Raw genomic sequence first — 16,274 nt, 5'->3', positions numbered from 1 at the left:
AGTACTAAGACCAACCCATGCTGATAACTTGTTTTGTTCTTAGGACTATTTCGTACATTTATTGACGAGAACAAGAAAATCGAAATTCATATTACAAAGCAATAACTGAAAGGTGAGATGCAACCGAGGACACCTAAAATCTTAACTGGTTGACTCAGTTGAAATGCAACAATAATTGAGTAAATTTTGAATGACGAAACTTTTTGTTAAGGTTTCCAACAATTTTCAACATGCGAGTTAGAAGAATTTGGAGGGCCTATACATGCTATATATGAACAGAAAGACTTTTTGTGGTGTTCTACAAAAGATTGTCAGGTTTTTTATTCTTCTATAGCATATGATATAATTTTAGTCAGTATCTTTAAGTATGAAATAACAACCTTTGGCTATGGAAGAATATTGGTTTAAATAAACAAAATGATATTCGAGTCGTTCTTTCGAGATTTTGTATCTATCGCACTGCACAAAAACAATTATACTGTTAAAATAAGACATTTCAGATACGTTTTTGTAATACAGAAAAGATGTAAATAGGAGCTCTTATAACGGAAGGATTTCCTTTTATGCGTGTATTAAAATGGTGTCATTCATATTAACTTTTACTTCTAATTGTATTTAAATGGGAAGAAAACAAAGACCATCGTTTTACTTCACATAATTTCCTGACCTTGTATTGTATGCAATATAGCTTCGTCCTGTTAAAATATAAAAAATATTAAAACTTTAAATAAACAGATAAGGGTTGTTTAAAACACATAATAAGCATACAATCAAGCATGTCTGTTTGACAAAATGATGTGACATGTTATTTAATAATAACAACCGGTGGTAATTTGTAATCTAGAATTTGTATAAATGAAAGTAAAACTTCAAAAATGGGTTTCGACCGAAGCACTTTTCTGGAGTTACCTGCACCATAAACACCAAATTCAAAAAAGAAAGACATCAGATTAGAGCAATGAAGTGGTCTTTTGTATTGAACAAATAGTAAGTGTTTTCAAGGATGTGGTCATTTATATAAATTTCCTGTATACAAAACTTTTAATTTTTCGAAAAACTAAGGATTTTCTTATCCCATGCATAGATTACCTTACCCGTATTTGGCACAACTTTTTTGAGTTTTGGATCCTCAGTGCTCTTCAACTTTGTACTTGTCTGGCTTTATAAATATTTTGATATGTGCGTCACTGATGAGTCTTATGTAGACGAAATGCGCGTCTGGCATACTAAATTATAATCCTGGTACCTTTGATAACTATTTCAAAATTATGACTTTTGTGCTAATTTGAATAAACAGGTTAAATAATCTCGATAATTTGTTCATAAACTCTTGTGGGATGTCACCTCATAAAATGTCAAACTCATGTATTTGACCTAAAACGCCATTTCAATTTTATAGTTTTTTTTTATAAAAATACATGTATATATATAAGCGTTTACCGATAATGATATTTTACACAGTCATATGATAGTCTGTAATAAGATTTTTAAATACATTTTTGTTAAGGTAAAATTCTTACTCATACCTGTAAGCACATCTAGTCGTCTTTTAATGTCATTGGTTTCTTTTATTCCTTTCGTTAATATAGTCGTCATCATATCTATAGTACCACCGTGCAGGTTTTTAATGTTTACTTTATTTGCATACGCTTTCGACTGACAATGCATTTGTACAATGACACAACAATTGTTGAATAGCATCAATTGAAAAAGCCATAACGACACTGTCCTTCATTAACGTTTCATTGCTTGATCTAAACATTTCCAGAAAATGTTATTTTCATTTAATATGTCTGTTTTGCGAATATGATCGTTGGCGTCCAATGACATCATTTGAAGAACACATTGCGGTATTTCTGTTTTGGTTATATTTTCCAGGTTTATAACAATTATTCTCGCCTGTAATCCCAGGAAATGTTTAATTCCTACAGTTGCTTCGTAGTATGCCCAATCATTGTTAACAAACTCTTTTGAAATCATTAAGATTATCTTTTTGCATTTTGGAATAGAATTGTTTAAAGCAAAAAGTCTATGTTCTCCAGCAAGGACATCTCCTCTATCTAACAAAAGAAGTTTGAAATTTCGTGTCTCTTCGAGAAATATGCGCAAAGGTCCATATACCCATTCATAGTCCCCATCGCAATAAGCTACATATGCATCATATTCAAGTTTTTCTTCTTTTGACTTCAGGAAAAGTGGATTGGCCATTCCGATAAATAAACAAAAGTATTGTAGGTGTAATTTGTAACGATATCCAACTAGAATGAATAAAAGAAGCACACCGAACAATGTTACTGAAAAAATAACCCATACTGTCGTTATACATCTTATTCTGAAAATTCGCAAGCGATTGTAGACAGCATTTGTTGTTGTAATATTTCCATCGTTTCCGACACACGAATAACTACCATTGCTGTCAAGTTTCACTTTAATAGTAAATAACCATTCTACAAAATCTAATGAAGCACAAGTACAAACAAGAGGGTTGCCTTCTAATAAGACTGTTCTATTTGATTTTCGGAATAGCACTTCAATGGCGTTAATTTCTTTAGTTATCAAGTAGGCTATCTTGTTATTTCTGATGTTAAGGAAACTTAGACGGTTGAAGTCTTCTAAATTTAAGGGAACACTTGTGAATAAATTTCCTTCAAATATCAAAGATTGCACACTGTCTAATTGACTTTTAAATGTTGAAATTCTGAATCGGTCTTCAAATGCATTTCTTGAAAAGTCTATATACTGTAAACGTTTGAGTCCATGAAGGAATTTACTGTGGTTATCAAATTTTAGGCCAATACTTAGTGAAGAGCTTTCCATTATCAACTGTTCCAAATTGACGGCAGATTGTAGAAGGTTTGGATTTAAAAGACTACATTTGAAATGTGAAATATTAAGTATTAACACGTTCTGAATTCCATTCACTGTGTAATTGCAGTCGTCAAGTGATGAGTATGTAAAATCAATGATCTTCAATCTTGTAATACCCTTGATGGTTATACTGTTTATCACATTATTTCGTCCGATTATAAATGATGCATTTAGAAATTCGAGTGTAGAAGGTAATCTGATAGACCAATCTGATCGAGTATTGAATATAGCTCTGTGATCCAGCATTCTTGTGCCATTACTGTTTTGTTCTCGAATGTTTTCAATGGATCTACTATTGATCGAAGAAATGTCTATTCTTTTAATATTAGTAAAGAAATTGAAATATAAAACAACAAGACCCTGATGATAGTCAAAGTCATTGTTATTCAAGTTTATAGTCTCAAGACAATGTTTGTATTTCATTTTCTGAAAGGCTACAGCGTCTATCCTCCTAATGCCATCCCAACCCAAAGATAATCTTTTTACGCAAATGTTACCGATATATGCAAATAGATCAGCCGAAATAACATATTCACCATAATTTTTAAAATTATTGCTCAAATCTAATTCATTCATTTGTCGATTTTGAAACACGTGCAAAGCTGGTAATGTTTTTGATAATTTAAGAAAATTTTGATTTGGAATAATAAGACTAGAAAGTAATTCTAACGGTGCAAAAGCATCGATTTCTATCACTCGTAAATGACCATTGATATTTAATTTAATTGAATGATTGAAATGTAAAGTTATGTATAACAACACTCTGATAATCAACTTCGAAGTAGTTTAGATTTTTCATGGCAGAAAATATCTCAGAAAATGTTCCATTTGATGGGCCATCATCACAAACCAATGCAGTAATTCTGCAAACATCAGACCAGGACTCTCTTGGATACGTTGACAGCAAAATATGTGAAATGGAAAGAACTCTTAGCTTAGTTAATGGTGCAAGATCGTTACTTTGAAATTTTTTCAATGGATTATTTAAAAATTTCAGGTTTTTTAATTGTGTCAAATTATTGAAAGCTGATTGGTCGATTGACGTTATATTACAGTCACTTATATCTAGAAAGCTTAGTTGTGTATATCTAGTAAATGTTTCCTTACCTAAAAGGCCAAGGTCATTGTTAGCCAGATATAACTCTGATGTATTTCGTGGACATTCTGTTGGTATAAATGTTAGATTCCTCGAACTACAATCACATCTCATTCCCTTCATACTTAATGAAATATTACAATGTCCAGAATAAATTAACGAAAAAGTACAATTTACACAAAGAAAGAATAAGCATAGAATTGTCAACATTTTGGTAAAATTATTGTGCAGATCTTTAAAATTTAATCTGATTCCTGAATATATCACCACGAGATGAATAAAACACAGTATCATTAAATATCTTTTGATTGTTTTTTTATCATTTCAAATGAAGCCAGTCAGGCAATACGTAAACATTTAAATATAAATCTGTAAAACTTATACCTTAAGTTCATTGTGCTAAAGAGCTATTGTTACCAATATTTTAATTGTTTAATTGTTAAACAAAAGGTTTACAATCAAAACAGGAAGTTTCGCACTACTGCGTCCAAATTGAATGTAAATCTCCACTACATATAACAATACATCCATATGATGTCGTTAGTTGCTTAATTAATATCTAATTATAAGATGAAATAGATAAAATAGATTCAAATTAATTTTTTTAATCATCACTGGGTTTTTACTTACATAAGCAACACGACGGGAGCACCTAAGATCAACTCCGTTTTTATAAAGATGTTGTGTTTTGTTTTTTGTTGTTTTTTTAGGGGTGGGGGGGGGTCTTTTTACTTCTTTTTTTCATGATGTTATTTACACTTTTGCCTTCGAAAGTTTATATTTTTTTTATCTCTTTTACAGACAGAGATATATGTTACAATAACTCTGATGAAATGAATGAATTATTTTTGACATGCGACAAACGGACTGAAAAAACATCATCAACACCGACTACAGTAGTAGAGCTTAAATCAATCTTTAGAGACCCGTGAGTTACAAGTATAACTAGCATCTATATGAGTCTGATCTATAACAATAGTTGTCCAATAGAACACAGTCGAAAGCCTTACAAAAGAATATAGTTTCGAATATTCCTTTGATGAATATATGATAAGATTACGACCGTGTAGATGTTTAATATTTTACTATAACTGCATATGCTCTGACTGACAAAGCAATTGCGTGATGTAAAATTTTAGTTTTAAAATGTTTGAATTATTCCAATTGAAAGAAATAAAATGACGACACTGTCCTTCATTAACGCTTCATTGCTTGATCTAGACATTTCCAGAAATGTTATTTTCATTTAATATGTCTGTTTTACGAATGTAGTCGTTGGCGTCCAATGACATCATTTGAAGAACACATTGCGTTATTTCTGTTTTGGTTATAGTTTCAAGGTCATGAAGGTTTTTAACAATTATTTTTGATTTTTATCCAAGGAAATGTTCAATTCCAACAGTAGCTTCATAGTGTGCCCAATAATTGTTAACAAACTCTTTTCAAATCACTAAGATTATCTTTTTGCATTTTGGAATTGAATTGTGTAAGGCAAAAGAAGTTTATAATTTCGTCTCTCTTCGAACAGCGGTATACTACTGTTGCCTTTATTTACAAACTAGAACTGAGGGAAACACACCAACTATAAGAGGAGAACAACGACACAAACCCGATCTATCAACCCGATCTGTAAACATGATTTATATACAACCTAATTCACCCCGTGTGTACACATTTTTTATTGATATGTTAGTTTGTAACAATGTGTAATGTACCTGAGTTTTTAAATGCAAATTACAAAATAGTTTTGACTACATACAGGTGTTATCAATTGGTTTAAGTTAAATGGAAATGAAAGTTGGTAGAACGGAAATACACATTTCATATAAAATCTTATAACAGGCTGAAAGGATGACAGGTAAACAATCTAACTTTAATTTATATCAACAAACTTAAACATAAAGTGATAAAGTAGTAGCTGTCTGCTGTTCATGTAAAACAGACATATATTAAAGTTCAATATGACGATAAACAAACACACTAATATCTAAGTTGTCACGTGTTTATACAATTTTTGTTTATTATATCTTAGTTGTCTTTTTCGCCATATTGCTATACCTGGGTTTTTAAATTCAAATTACAAAGTATTGCGTAGGTGCTATATCTATGTGGAATCCAAATGAAAAGGAAAGTTGATATTACGGGAAAACATATTTCATATCAAATCCTATAACAAGCTGAGGGAATGTCAGATAAACGATTTAACTTTAATAAGCATAGACAATCTTGATTATAATGTGATAGAATAGTAACCAACTGCTTTTTTTAAATGTAAATCTTGTCGTGTTGTATGTACATGTACATGTTTTTTTTTAAATTGGAAACGAAAGCATATATTACGAAAATTCACGGTTCAGCCCCAAATGTATATAACAGACTAAGAGGATGAAAGGTAAACAATTTTAATTTATTTCATATAAAAAAATCAAATTATCTTTTATTACAAAACCAAGAATAAATTTTTACACATAAACAATTTCGAATACATCATTATCACAACCCGTCATTTCCATTCTCAATTTTATCTTTCTTCGATTGTGATATCAGCTAATAAGACTTACCTCCGAACTAAACATGATCAACATACCGATTGCAACTGGTGTAATATGTTCTACTTACCCTGAGATAAACCAGCTTTTGGAAGGGTTCGTGTCACTTTTTCTGTTTTTATCTTGAGGTATTTCGAAAAATACCCCAATTGCAATGTTTCTTGCCATTTATAACCGAATTACAAAGTTAAAAGTATATTGCGTAGTGGGTAATTTTAGTACGTCAGTAAACTGCAGGCTTACGAGACTGTCGGTAAGCAACAACCTTAATTTGTATATCCTTCAATTTGTTAAATGAGTACGAGCAAAGATCATTTTTAATTATTCTGTTTTCAAATTGAAAATGCGTTTTTAATGAAATCGCATCAACATAGCTGAAAACATGACTTATTTATATTGAAAACAAAACATTCACAGATTAACAGGTTATTTTGAGATAGATAACGATGAAGGAAGTTTTCAACGACCTTGACTGTCTATACAGTTCTTGCAGGGGCTGCTTGCGAATAATTTATATTGGGTTGAAAGGTAGGATTACACAATACGGTCTAGGGTTTTGCCTAAAATCTTCAATTTTGAAAACTGTCAATTTTTTTACAAACAATAAAATTGAGAATGGAAATGGGGAATGTATCAAAGAGACAACAACCCGAACATAAAGAAGACAACAGCAGAAGGTCACCAACAGGTCTTCAATGCAGCGATAAATTCCCGGACCCGGAGGCGTCCTTCAGCTGGCCCCTAAACAAATATGTATACTAGTTTAGTGATAATGAACGTCATACAAAACTCCAAATTGTACACAAGAAACTAAAATTAAAAATAATACAAGACTAACAAAGGCCAGAGGCTCATAACTTGGGACAGGCGCAAATATGCGGCGGGGTTAAACATGTTTATAAGATCTCAACCCTTCCCCTATACCTCTAGCCAATGCAGAAAATTAAACGCATAACAATACGCACATTAAAATTCAGTTCAAGAGAAGTCCGAGTCTGATGATAGAAGATGTAAGCAAAGAAAATAAACAAAATGACAATAATACATAAATAACATCAGACTACTAGCAGTTAACTGACATACCAGCTCCAGACTTCAATTAAACTGATTGAAAGATTATGTCTTCTTCATATGAATATCAGGCACAATCCTTCCCGTGAGGGGTCTAGTATTATACCATCATAACATATACGAGAAGAACATCACCCGTGTCATGCCAACAACTAGTTTTTAAATAATTGTGTTTAGTTCCAATGCAAAGACCCGATAAGTGAATCAATATTAACGCCAAAATATGCAATCTTTAATTACCTGACAACAGTATCGTAACTATATCCCATCTTAATAAGTCTATTTAAAGGTTGTGTAAGCTTCTGAGGTGAATACTGACATTTTTGTACTTTGTAAAGAATATTTCCATAAAATATTGAATGTGATATACCTGAACGTAAACGAAGTCTGCATGTTGAGCTATATTTACGAATGATGTCCTTATATCGATGATAACATTTAGTAAATGTTTTGACTAGTTTGTGATATCGAAAATCCTGGTGTAATAATTTTTTAGTAATACATAAATTTCTCTCGTTAAAATCTAAAACATTGTTACGCACACGAGCGAATCGTACAAGTTGAGATATATAAACACTGTAAGATGGTGACAAGGGAACGTCACCTTCTAAACATGGATAATTAACGATAGGAAATGAGAAATCATCTCTTTTTTATCATAAATTTTAGTATTAAGCTTTCCGTTAAAGATATAGATATCAAGATCGAGGAAAGGGCAGTGGTCATTGTAAGTATTAGCTTTATTTGAAATTGGTTCAACAGGATAAATTTCTTTAGTACACATACTGAAGTCGTCATTATTGAGAGCCAAAATATTATCCAAATATCTAAAAGTATTATCAAATTTGTGTATCAGATGTTGTTTCGATGGGTCTTTGCTGATTTTTGTCATAAATTGTAACTCATAACAATACAAAAACAGGTCCGCAATCAGTGGTCCACAGCTAGTCCCCATTGGAACTCCGATAACCTGGCGATATACGGAATCTCCAAAGCGAACAAAAATGTGATCTAGTAAAAATTCAAGTGCAGATATAGTATCAAAGCATGTCCAATTGACATAGTTTTTTTTTGTATTGCTACTAAAAAATGACATAATTATAATAGAGTTTGAACATATATATTCACATTCTGACTTTTTAAATGCCCATTTAATTACGTGTGTGAATTATTTCTCAATTCTCAATGAGAATGTGAAACAATGTGGTATATAGGGTAGAAAAATCAAAACTTTGAACAGATTCAAAATCACCAATATAAGCATGCAATTTATCAAGTACTTCCAACGAGTTTTTGACACACCAAAAGTAATTAATTCCACTTTTTTCGAAGGCCTTATTTGAATTATTTATTATCAGGTTTTTGATTGTACCAAGTGTACTGGTAAGAATAATAGATAATTTAGTAATGGAACAATGGCTTGAAGACGAAATAAATCTATATTTGTAATGTGTTTTATGTAGCTTCGGAAGCCATTATATAGTTGGGTCTTTCATTGTTTTTGGTTCTGCTTGTAAAGCGGTAGCTAAAAGTTTATAGATATAGGAAGATGTGGTGTGAGTGCCGATGAGACAACTCTCCATCCAAATAACAATTTTAAAAAAGGTAAACCATTATAGGTCAACGTAAGGTCTTCAACATGGAGCATTGGCTCACACCGAACAAGAAGCTATAAAGGGCCCAAAAATTACTACCGAAAACCATTCAAACGGGAAAACTAACGGTCTAATCTATATTAAACAAAACGAGAAATGTTTGTTACAGATGTAATTTTTTGAAAATGGAGTCAGTTGGAATGTTGGTGAATTGGTGATTTCTTTTTGTAGAACCTCAATGTAAAATGTACGTACGCGTCAAACAATTATAATATTATTAGCAGCGTTATCGGCCGGGACAACATCAAATTCCTTGGCTAGTTCTTTTAGTTAATGTTTGATACGCGAAATAGGTTTATTGTGCTTATTGTTAAGAGTAAAATGTTCTTTAAAATGTTGAATACGTATATCAACTATGTTCATTACTGAATAAAAAAAAGAGTCCAAAGATTTTTTGTCAGCTTTTTCCCGTTTTATCCATTTCAAACAGTAAGTACTGAGTGAGGCGTGGATGATATTACGACACTCATTCCAATTAACAATTGACGGGGGACGGTATTTAGGTCCTTTACTGAGGAATGATTTTAACTCTCGGTCTTATACGATGTTAAGATCTCCTATTATAACGTAGGAAATGGGTCAATAAATGTATTTGGAATTACTGCAATTACACGAAGTATGTGTATTTTCACTGATATTAACATATTAACATCTTTAAAAAATTGGCTATTATTGAAAGTCCGAATTCTTGTAAGTATAACAATGAGAGGGAGCTCAGTATTATCAAAATATCCAGGCTTTTGTTTTTTAACACTATGATCGTTTAAAATACAGACATTATTTACAAAATCAAAACCTTTATTGACTTTTACTATTTTTTAATAAAATGTTTTTATGATCTTCAGGGCGATCACTTTTGGGAAACAGTTAAGAGTCAGAATATGCCATTATAATTTGAACGATTTAATACTTAGGACTGCTACAGATGGGTGCAGTCCTAACCTGTACAGCAAGTTAACTTGATAACCAGTCATTTGGACTGGTCAAAGGTAACCTGTGACTGGATTTAGGACTGCTTTGACCAGTCCTAGGACCAAAATCTAGTTAACTTGAAAAGCGGACTTGGTCCTAGGACTGTTTTTATGTCTGCCAAAAAGTTAACTTCGAAACAGGTCCGCTATTGATATAAGTTAACTTCGAACCAGTCCTGCCATAAAGTTAACATAAGTTAACTTCGAAACCAGTCATGCCATAAAGTTAACATAAGTTAACTTCGAGACCAGTCCTGCCACAAAGTTAACATAAGTTAACTTTTGCTTTGACAAATCCGATTGAAACCAGACCTGTTCCCAAGTTAACTTTTGACTGGTCTGCTCAACACTAAGTTAACTTGTAACCAGGACCGCTCTACATCGATTTAAAAAAAAAATAATATCTTTGTTTCGTACTATAAACATCGAAAATAAAGTAAAACAAATACTTCCGTTATATAAACAGGATTTAATACAACTATTTGAAAATAAAGTACGCATAAAACGTTGCTTGTAACACAAATTTATCTGTGATCTGCCAATCTATAAATTAAAAAACGATCTTGGTTACAATGATAACGGGCACTGAATATATATTCCAATACCTATCAAATTCAACCATATTTGCACTTTATTTATATTTATATCTATGAAAGGACGTATTTTAGAGGAAAGCATCATTTTAACACATGAATACAACTTTTTGTTCGCATAAATTTAGGGTGCCAGCATGTCCTCATTTTATAGTAAATCAGCCATATTTGTTTTGTCAGGATTCAATGTATATTATAATGGACAGCAATATTGCTATACAATAACAACAAATTTTTTTTGCATAAATTTAGGGTGCCAGCATATGTCCTCCTTTTATTCAAAATATTGATACGTAACCAAATTTCAGTAGTTTTGATACCTCTTGCTGACTTGTGCAACAAAATTATTTGACCGTGTTGACCAAAACTGACCATGTGTGCACTTTTTTTATCAATCTATATACCCGCATAGTAAATCAGCCATATTTTTTCAAATTTTTGTTCGCATACATTTAGGGTGCCAGCATGTCCTCCTTTTATTCAAAAGTTTGATACGTAACAAAATTTCAGTAGTTTTGATACCTCCTATTGACTTGTACAACAAAATTATTTGACTGTATCAACTAAAACTGTGCACTTCAATTTGTAAATCTATATACCAGCATAGTAAATCAGCCATATTTGTTATGTCAGGATTCAATGTATATTACAATGGACAGCAATATTGCTATACAATAACAACAATTTTTTGTTTGCATAAATTTAGGGTGCCAGCATGTGTCCTCCTTTTATTCAAAATATTGATACGTGACAAAATTTCAGTAGTTTTGATACCTCTTGCTGACTTGTGCAACAACATTATTTGACCGTGTTGATCAAAACTGACCATGTGAGCACTTTTATTCATAAATCTATATACAGTCCTTGGATCTATTACACCATACACCTTGTACCATTACACCATACACGTTACACCTTTGCACCATACACCTTACACCTTACACCATACACCATTCCCCATTCTATCTACACGATCCGAAATAACCCATAATGCAATTAAATTTCACGACTACAAAATTATTTATTTGTTTTAAAAAACGAATTTTGATCACAATATTGGAAATTAATATATAAAATTAAGACTTCCGTGATCATGGTCATGTAACCAATACAGATCAAATACATGTATTTGTGAAAAAAGTACGCATAAAACTTTGCTTGTATAAATTAAGCCGTGATCTGCCTTCCTGTAGAGGCTGTGTCTGCGCGTACACGCTTGGCGGAATTAGCCTCCGTTAATAAATAACGATATAGGTTTCACTGCTTTTATTATTAAGTTCTGATCGGTTTTAAAATGTAGGGTAAATTTTAAAAACTTGGTTTTCAGATAAAGTCGACAAACAATGCAGAAAACGAATAGTACTAAGATCATATAAAATATTCATATATAATCATGAAAGCGATATTGGTGTACAGTTAACCGGTCAGAGCGAACTCTAAAAATAGAGTATACTCGGTTTTGCGAGTTTGCGATCCCGTCGTGCAATAACTATTCATGCTTATGGCCAGCGTAATATAAATGATTATTATTTTTTCTGTACTTATCAACAATACATTCATACATATCCTTTTTCATTCAATTAATTGAATTATCCACAAAAATTCAAGCTTTCACATCTCATCTTCACTAAAAACTAAAACGAACGAACCTAAAAATATTCCAGTAAATTTCTTTTTTTTTTTTTCCTCCCTTAAAATGTCGAGATTGAAAACGCATTTTTGTTCGATATGATGTATTATTTTAAAATGAAACTTGAACTTTTTCCGCAAATTTGTGAAAAAAAAATCTCAATATTTTAAAGTAATAATCCTTATACGTTCAACATTCAAAGTTTTCGTTTGGTGTTAATAAAATGTATGTGTCTTTCACTCAGGAAGGACATTGGTCCGCAGAAATTCAAGGTTGGTCAGGTTTGAGTGTTAACATTTCTCGGACCAACATATTTTTGGTCATGCCAAGTAATCCTTGATCACAACTCTGTTGGACCTCCTACGGCATCCATTAGTTATTTAAAAGATTAGATAAAAGAACATATAAACCTATCAAATGTACCGTTTTTGAAATAAAAATATTGCCAGTGGACCACTCAAACCTCCTTTTTCGGCGATTAAAATTTTCAACCCTCGAATTAAGCTTTCCAAACTAACTAAAATTAAAAACTTGCTTTCTAACCGATCTTTTCGTGTACCGGACAGGCACCACTCGTTATTTTATAAGAAAAGCCTGCCATGGTCTAATACACATGCATGTTGTCTACTTGGGAGTTTCCGAACAAACACTTGGCATGCATGACTCAGAATAAACATCGAAAACGGCAGTGGCACTACCATTCATTTTTTTGGGCAAAGGTTACCGGGATAATACCGAGTTCAAAATATACATGAAATATCATAACTCCGAGATTTCGATCTCTTTCATGCCAAGAAATTCTTGCTCAAAACTCTAGTGGTTCTCCTACGGCACCCATTAAAATATGATTTCATTCAACAAAATAATTTGTCCTGCATGTACGTATCGCTTTAAACACGGACATATACATGTACCAAATGGTGAATATGAATCAACCTTGAAATTGCTCTGGCAAGTTGTTAGCTCGTAAAGTTAAAAAAAAATCCATGTTTGACAAAGGTGTTGGGTGTTTTTTGTTGGTTTTTTTGTCAGAGAAGTGAAAATGAAATTTACCGGTAAATGGAGTTACACTGAATCATGGAAGTAATATTGTGAATCTTCTCAATTGAATAATGATGGATTGAACCTGGTTTTATGGCAAGCCAAACCCTCTCTCTCTTATAGGCAATGTTAAAAACACCGCTATTATATGACAATAAAATTTGTCTTTATGGCGAATACTACACTATAAAAATCTTGAAATTATCTGCTGTTATTCGTATAAATAAAAAAAGAAAGTTGCGATATGATTGCCAATGCGACAATTCTCCACAAAGAGACCAAAATGACACAGACATTTAACAACTATTAGGTCACCGTACGGCCTTTAACAATGAGCACAGTCCATAGTTTCTTTTTATCATAATTGCAATATGATATTTTATAAGTTATCATTAGACTTCAAAATGTTGAATGAGTTGAAGCCGTATACTGCTAATTGTGTTTTTTTTTATAAAACTCTGTGATGTGTAGAATGTTGTAGTTTTGAGGGTATTCAACAGATTACACTCGTGTCACAGGATGTCGATGTATATCCTATAGGTGGTCACTCATGTTCAATAAACGAATGTAGGACAGAAAGTCACAGGACAAAAAGTCACAATTTAGTTTAGTTAAACAAATTTTATGTGTTCAAGTACAAATTGGATAAGACACAAAAATAAATAAAGGAATATTAAGAGAACTAAAACAAAAAAAAAATAAAATACAAAATTAATTCAACAAACGAAAAAAGGGAAGCATTTTACTTTGATGATGATTTGTGTGCGATCATGGTTTGCTATCTAGACAATTAGAATTCGGTTTTTAGAATATATTTCTTTGAACATTTTAAAGATAGTGTTTCTTGAACTATTATATATAAAGCAACTTTGTAATTAAAATTTATTCAATTTAAATCAATACAAAATGTCAATTATTATATATTTTGTCTCAGTCTCCATAATCACTGAAATGCACTATCCTTAATGTATTTAATAACATGGAACAATCCAGAAACATTGTTGAGCATGTATTATTCTATTTTATTTAAACGTTGTTCTCATATCATTATAGTCATAAGCAATAAGGATATCCTAATCGATGTTGTTGATCGTGTAATTCACGGCTGAGTAGGTGTGTAATCGATGACACGTGCATGCCTGCATTATATTATGAAAATTAAAAATATCTCTCTAAGTTCGGTTTTAAATATCTAAAAATTACCTCAGGGACTCGGTCGGCAGATTTTTTATGGTTTTTAATTTTAATTTTATATTTATATTTCTTGTCTGGACACTGGACACATTTTCGTAGTAAATACTGCCCATGGACAATACCTACTTATTTAAATGTGTCCCGGATACAATTTCCTATGAAGATATGTCCTTAAGTATGAAAAAGAGTCCATGAACAAAAACATTATTCACTACCATAATATTGTCCAGGGGGGACATTTTTTCAGAGGACATTGTGTCCACCAGGGCATCTTTTGATGGGATTTAAGTATTAAATGATATCCATTGCCTTGTTATAACTGGACACATTTTAATTTTAGCAAACTTTAATTAATTGTTACTTTGACATAGAGTTGTCTCATTGGCACTCATACCATCCTTATCTTAATATTGATATCTCTTAATATAATTATATACACGCAAAATTCAAACTCAAATAAGTAACAGATGCTGTACAGTATTATTTTCCTTAGAGGACACAATTTAATAACATTTACTACAACAGTTTGTTCTGTAGATGGACCCTATTTCATAACTGTCGCTGTAAAATGTTGTCCACTTAGGAGACAATATTTCATGGCAATGGACATTATTTATTTTCAATTGCCTTCTTCTATGACATAACAAATATAGTAAAGTTCTTCGGACTTAATTTTACACTTCCTTCCATCAATTAAAAATACTGCTTGTAAATATATTGTACTGTAGCACATATTAGAACCCCACTTAAATCATGAATGGTCATGCTTTACGAGTTTCTTTCACATTTACATGTATGACCCATTCTGTTTGGCTATATACAATGATATAGGTAGTGTTATACCTTGACATTTCCGGGTATTACAAATCAACATGTATATTAACGGCTCATTTTTATAATGGCGTTAAATACCTATCTCTGATATAACAACATTTTTATAACATTCACATTTCTGAATGTTCTGTAAATCAATTTCATATTTTATTGACCGAATGCAAATATGTTTATATGCAAGGAAACATATTGAGTATCAAATTAATATAGGTGGTTTTTATTTATCTTGGTATTAAATTAAAGAAATTTGAAAATACTATTGCGTGTCAGGTATAAAGTAGACTTGTTGACTGTTAGCGGAGAAATAATATTCCCTATACTGAAGAATATGAATGACTGAGACAATGACAAGTCTTGCAAAGGAACAAGATATAAAGCACATCGATTTTCCAGCCGGGTGCGTCTAAACACTCGGCTGCTAAGGAGTCCACTTTGTCTTAAACAGTTCACAAGCGGGTTTTTTTTCTGCACTAAATACTAATAAGGAGCACGCTTCAGCTAAACTTTTTTTTCTTTCGGTTTCATTCTATCTACACAGGCAAAGTTGACTTTAGATTTTTTACCAAATGATACGAAACATTTAAATGTGTCACAAGTATTACTCCATATATAAAAAAGAAGATGTGGTATGATTTCCAATGAGAAAACTGTCCGCAAGAGACCAAAATGACACAGACATAAACAATTGAATGTCACCGTACGGCCTTCAACAATGAGCAAATCCCATACCGCATAGTTAGCTACAAAATGCCCCGAAATGACAATGTAAAAC

General features: G+C 31.9%; 2 protein-coding genes across 2 annotated transcripts in view; one reads left to right on the top strand and one right to left on the bottom strand.

Moving 5' to 3' along the window:
• Positions 1 to 1,734: 1,734 nt before the first annotated feature.
• Positions 1,735 to 3,114, bottom strand: LOC139501900 (toll-like receptor 4). The gene has a single exon (XM_071291201.1). The coding sequence runs from the start codon at positions 3,112 to 3,114 to the stop codon at positions 1,735 to 1,737; it is 1,380 nt and encodes a 459-aa protein (XP_071147302.1).
• Positions 3,115 to 5,665: 2,551 nt separating this feature from the next.
• Positions 5,666 to 16,274, top strand: part of LOC139502329 (uncharacterized) — a 35,818-nt gene continuing 25,209 nt past the window's right edge. Inside the window, exon 1 of the mRNA XM_071291776.1 lies at positions 5,666 to 5,822. Coding sequence (XP_071147877.1) covers positions 5,816 to 5,822 — 7 coding nt within the window. The 5' untranslated portion in view covers positions 5,666 to 5,815. The remainder of the gene's footprint in view (positions 5,823 to 16,274) is intronic.

Source organism: Mytilus edulis, chromosome 13 (assembly GCF_963676685.1).
Source record: "Mytilus edulis chromosome 13, xbMytEdul2.2, whole genome shotgun sequence".
Taxonomy (NCBI): domain Eukaryota; kingdom Metazoa; phylum Mollusca; class Bivalvia; order Mytilida; family Mytilidae; genus Mytilus; species Mytilus edulis.
The sequence above is the reverse complement of the archived record's forward strand: the minus strand, read 5'-3'. Positions and strand labels throughout refer to the sequence as shown.

Excerpts from the sequence above, each read along its gene's own strand:
- LOC139501900 (XM_071291201.1), bottom strand. The coding sequence starts at position 3,114 with ATGCTGGATCACAGAGCTATATTCAATACTCGATCAGATTGGTCTATC.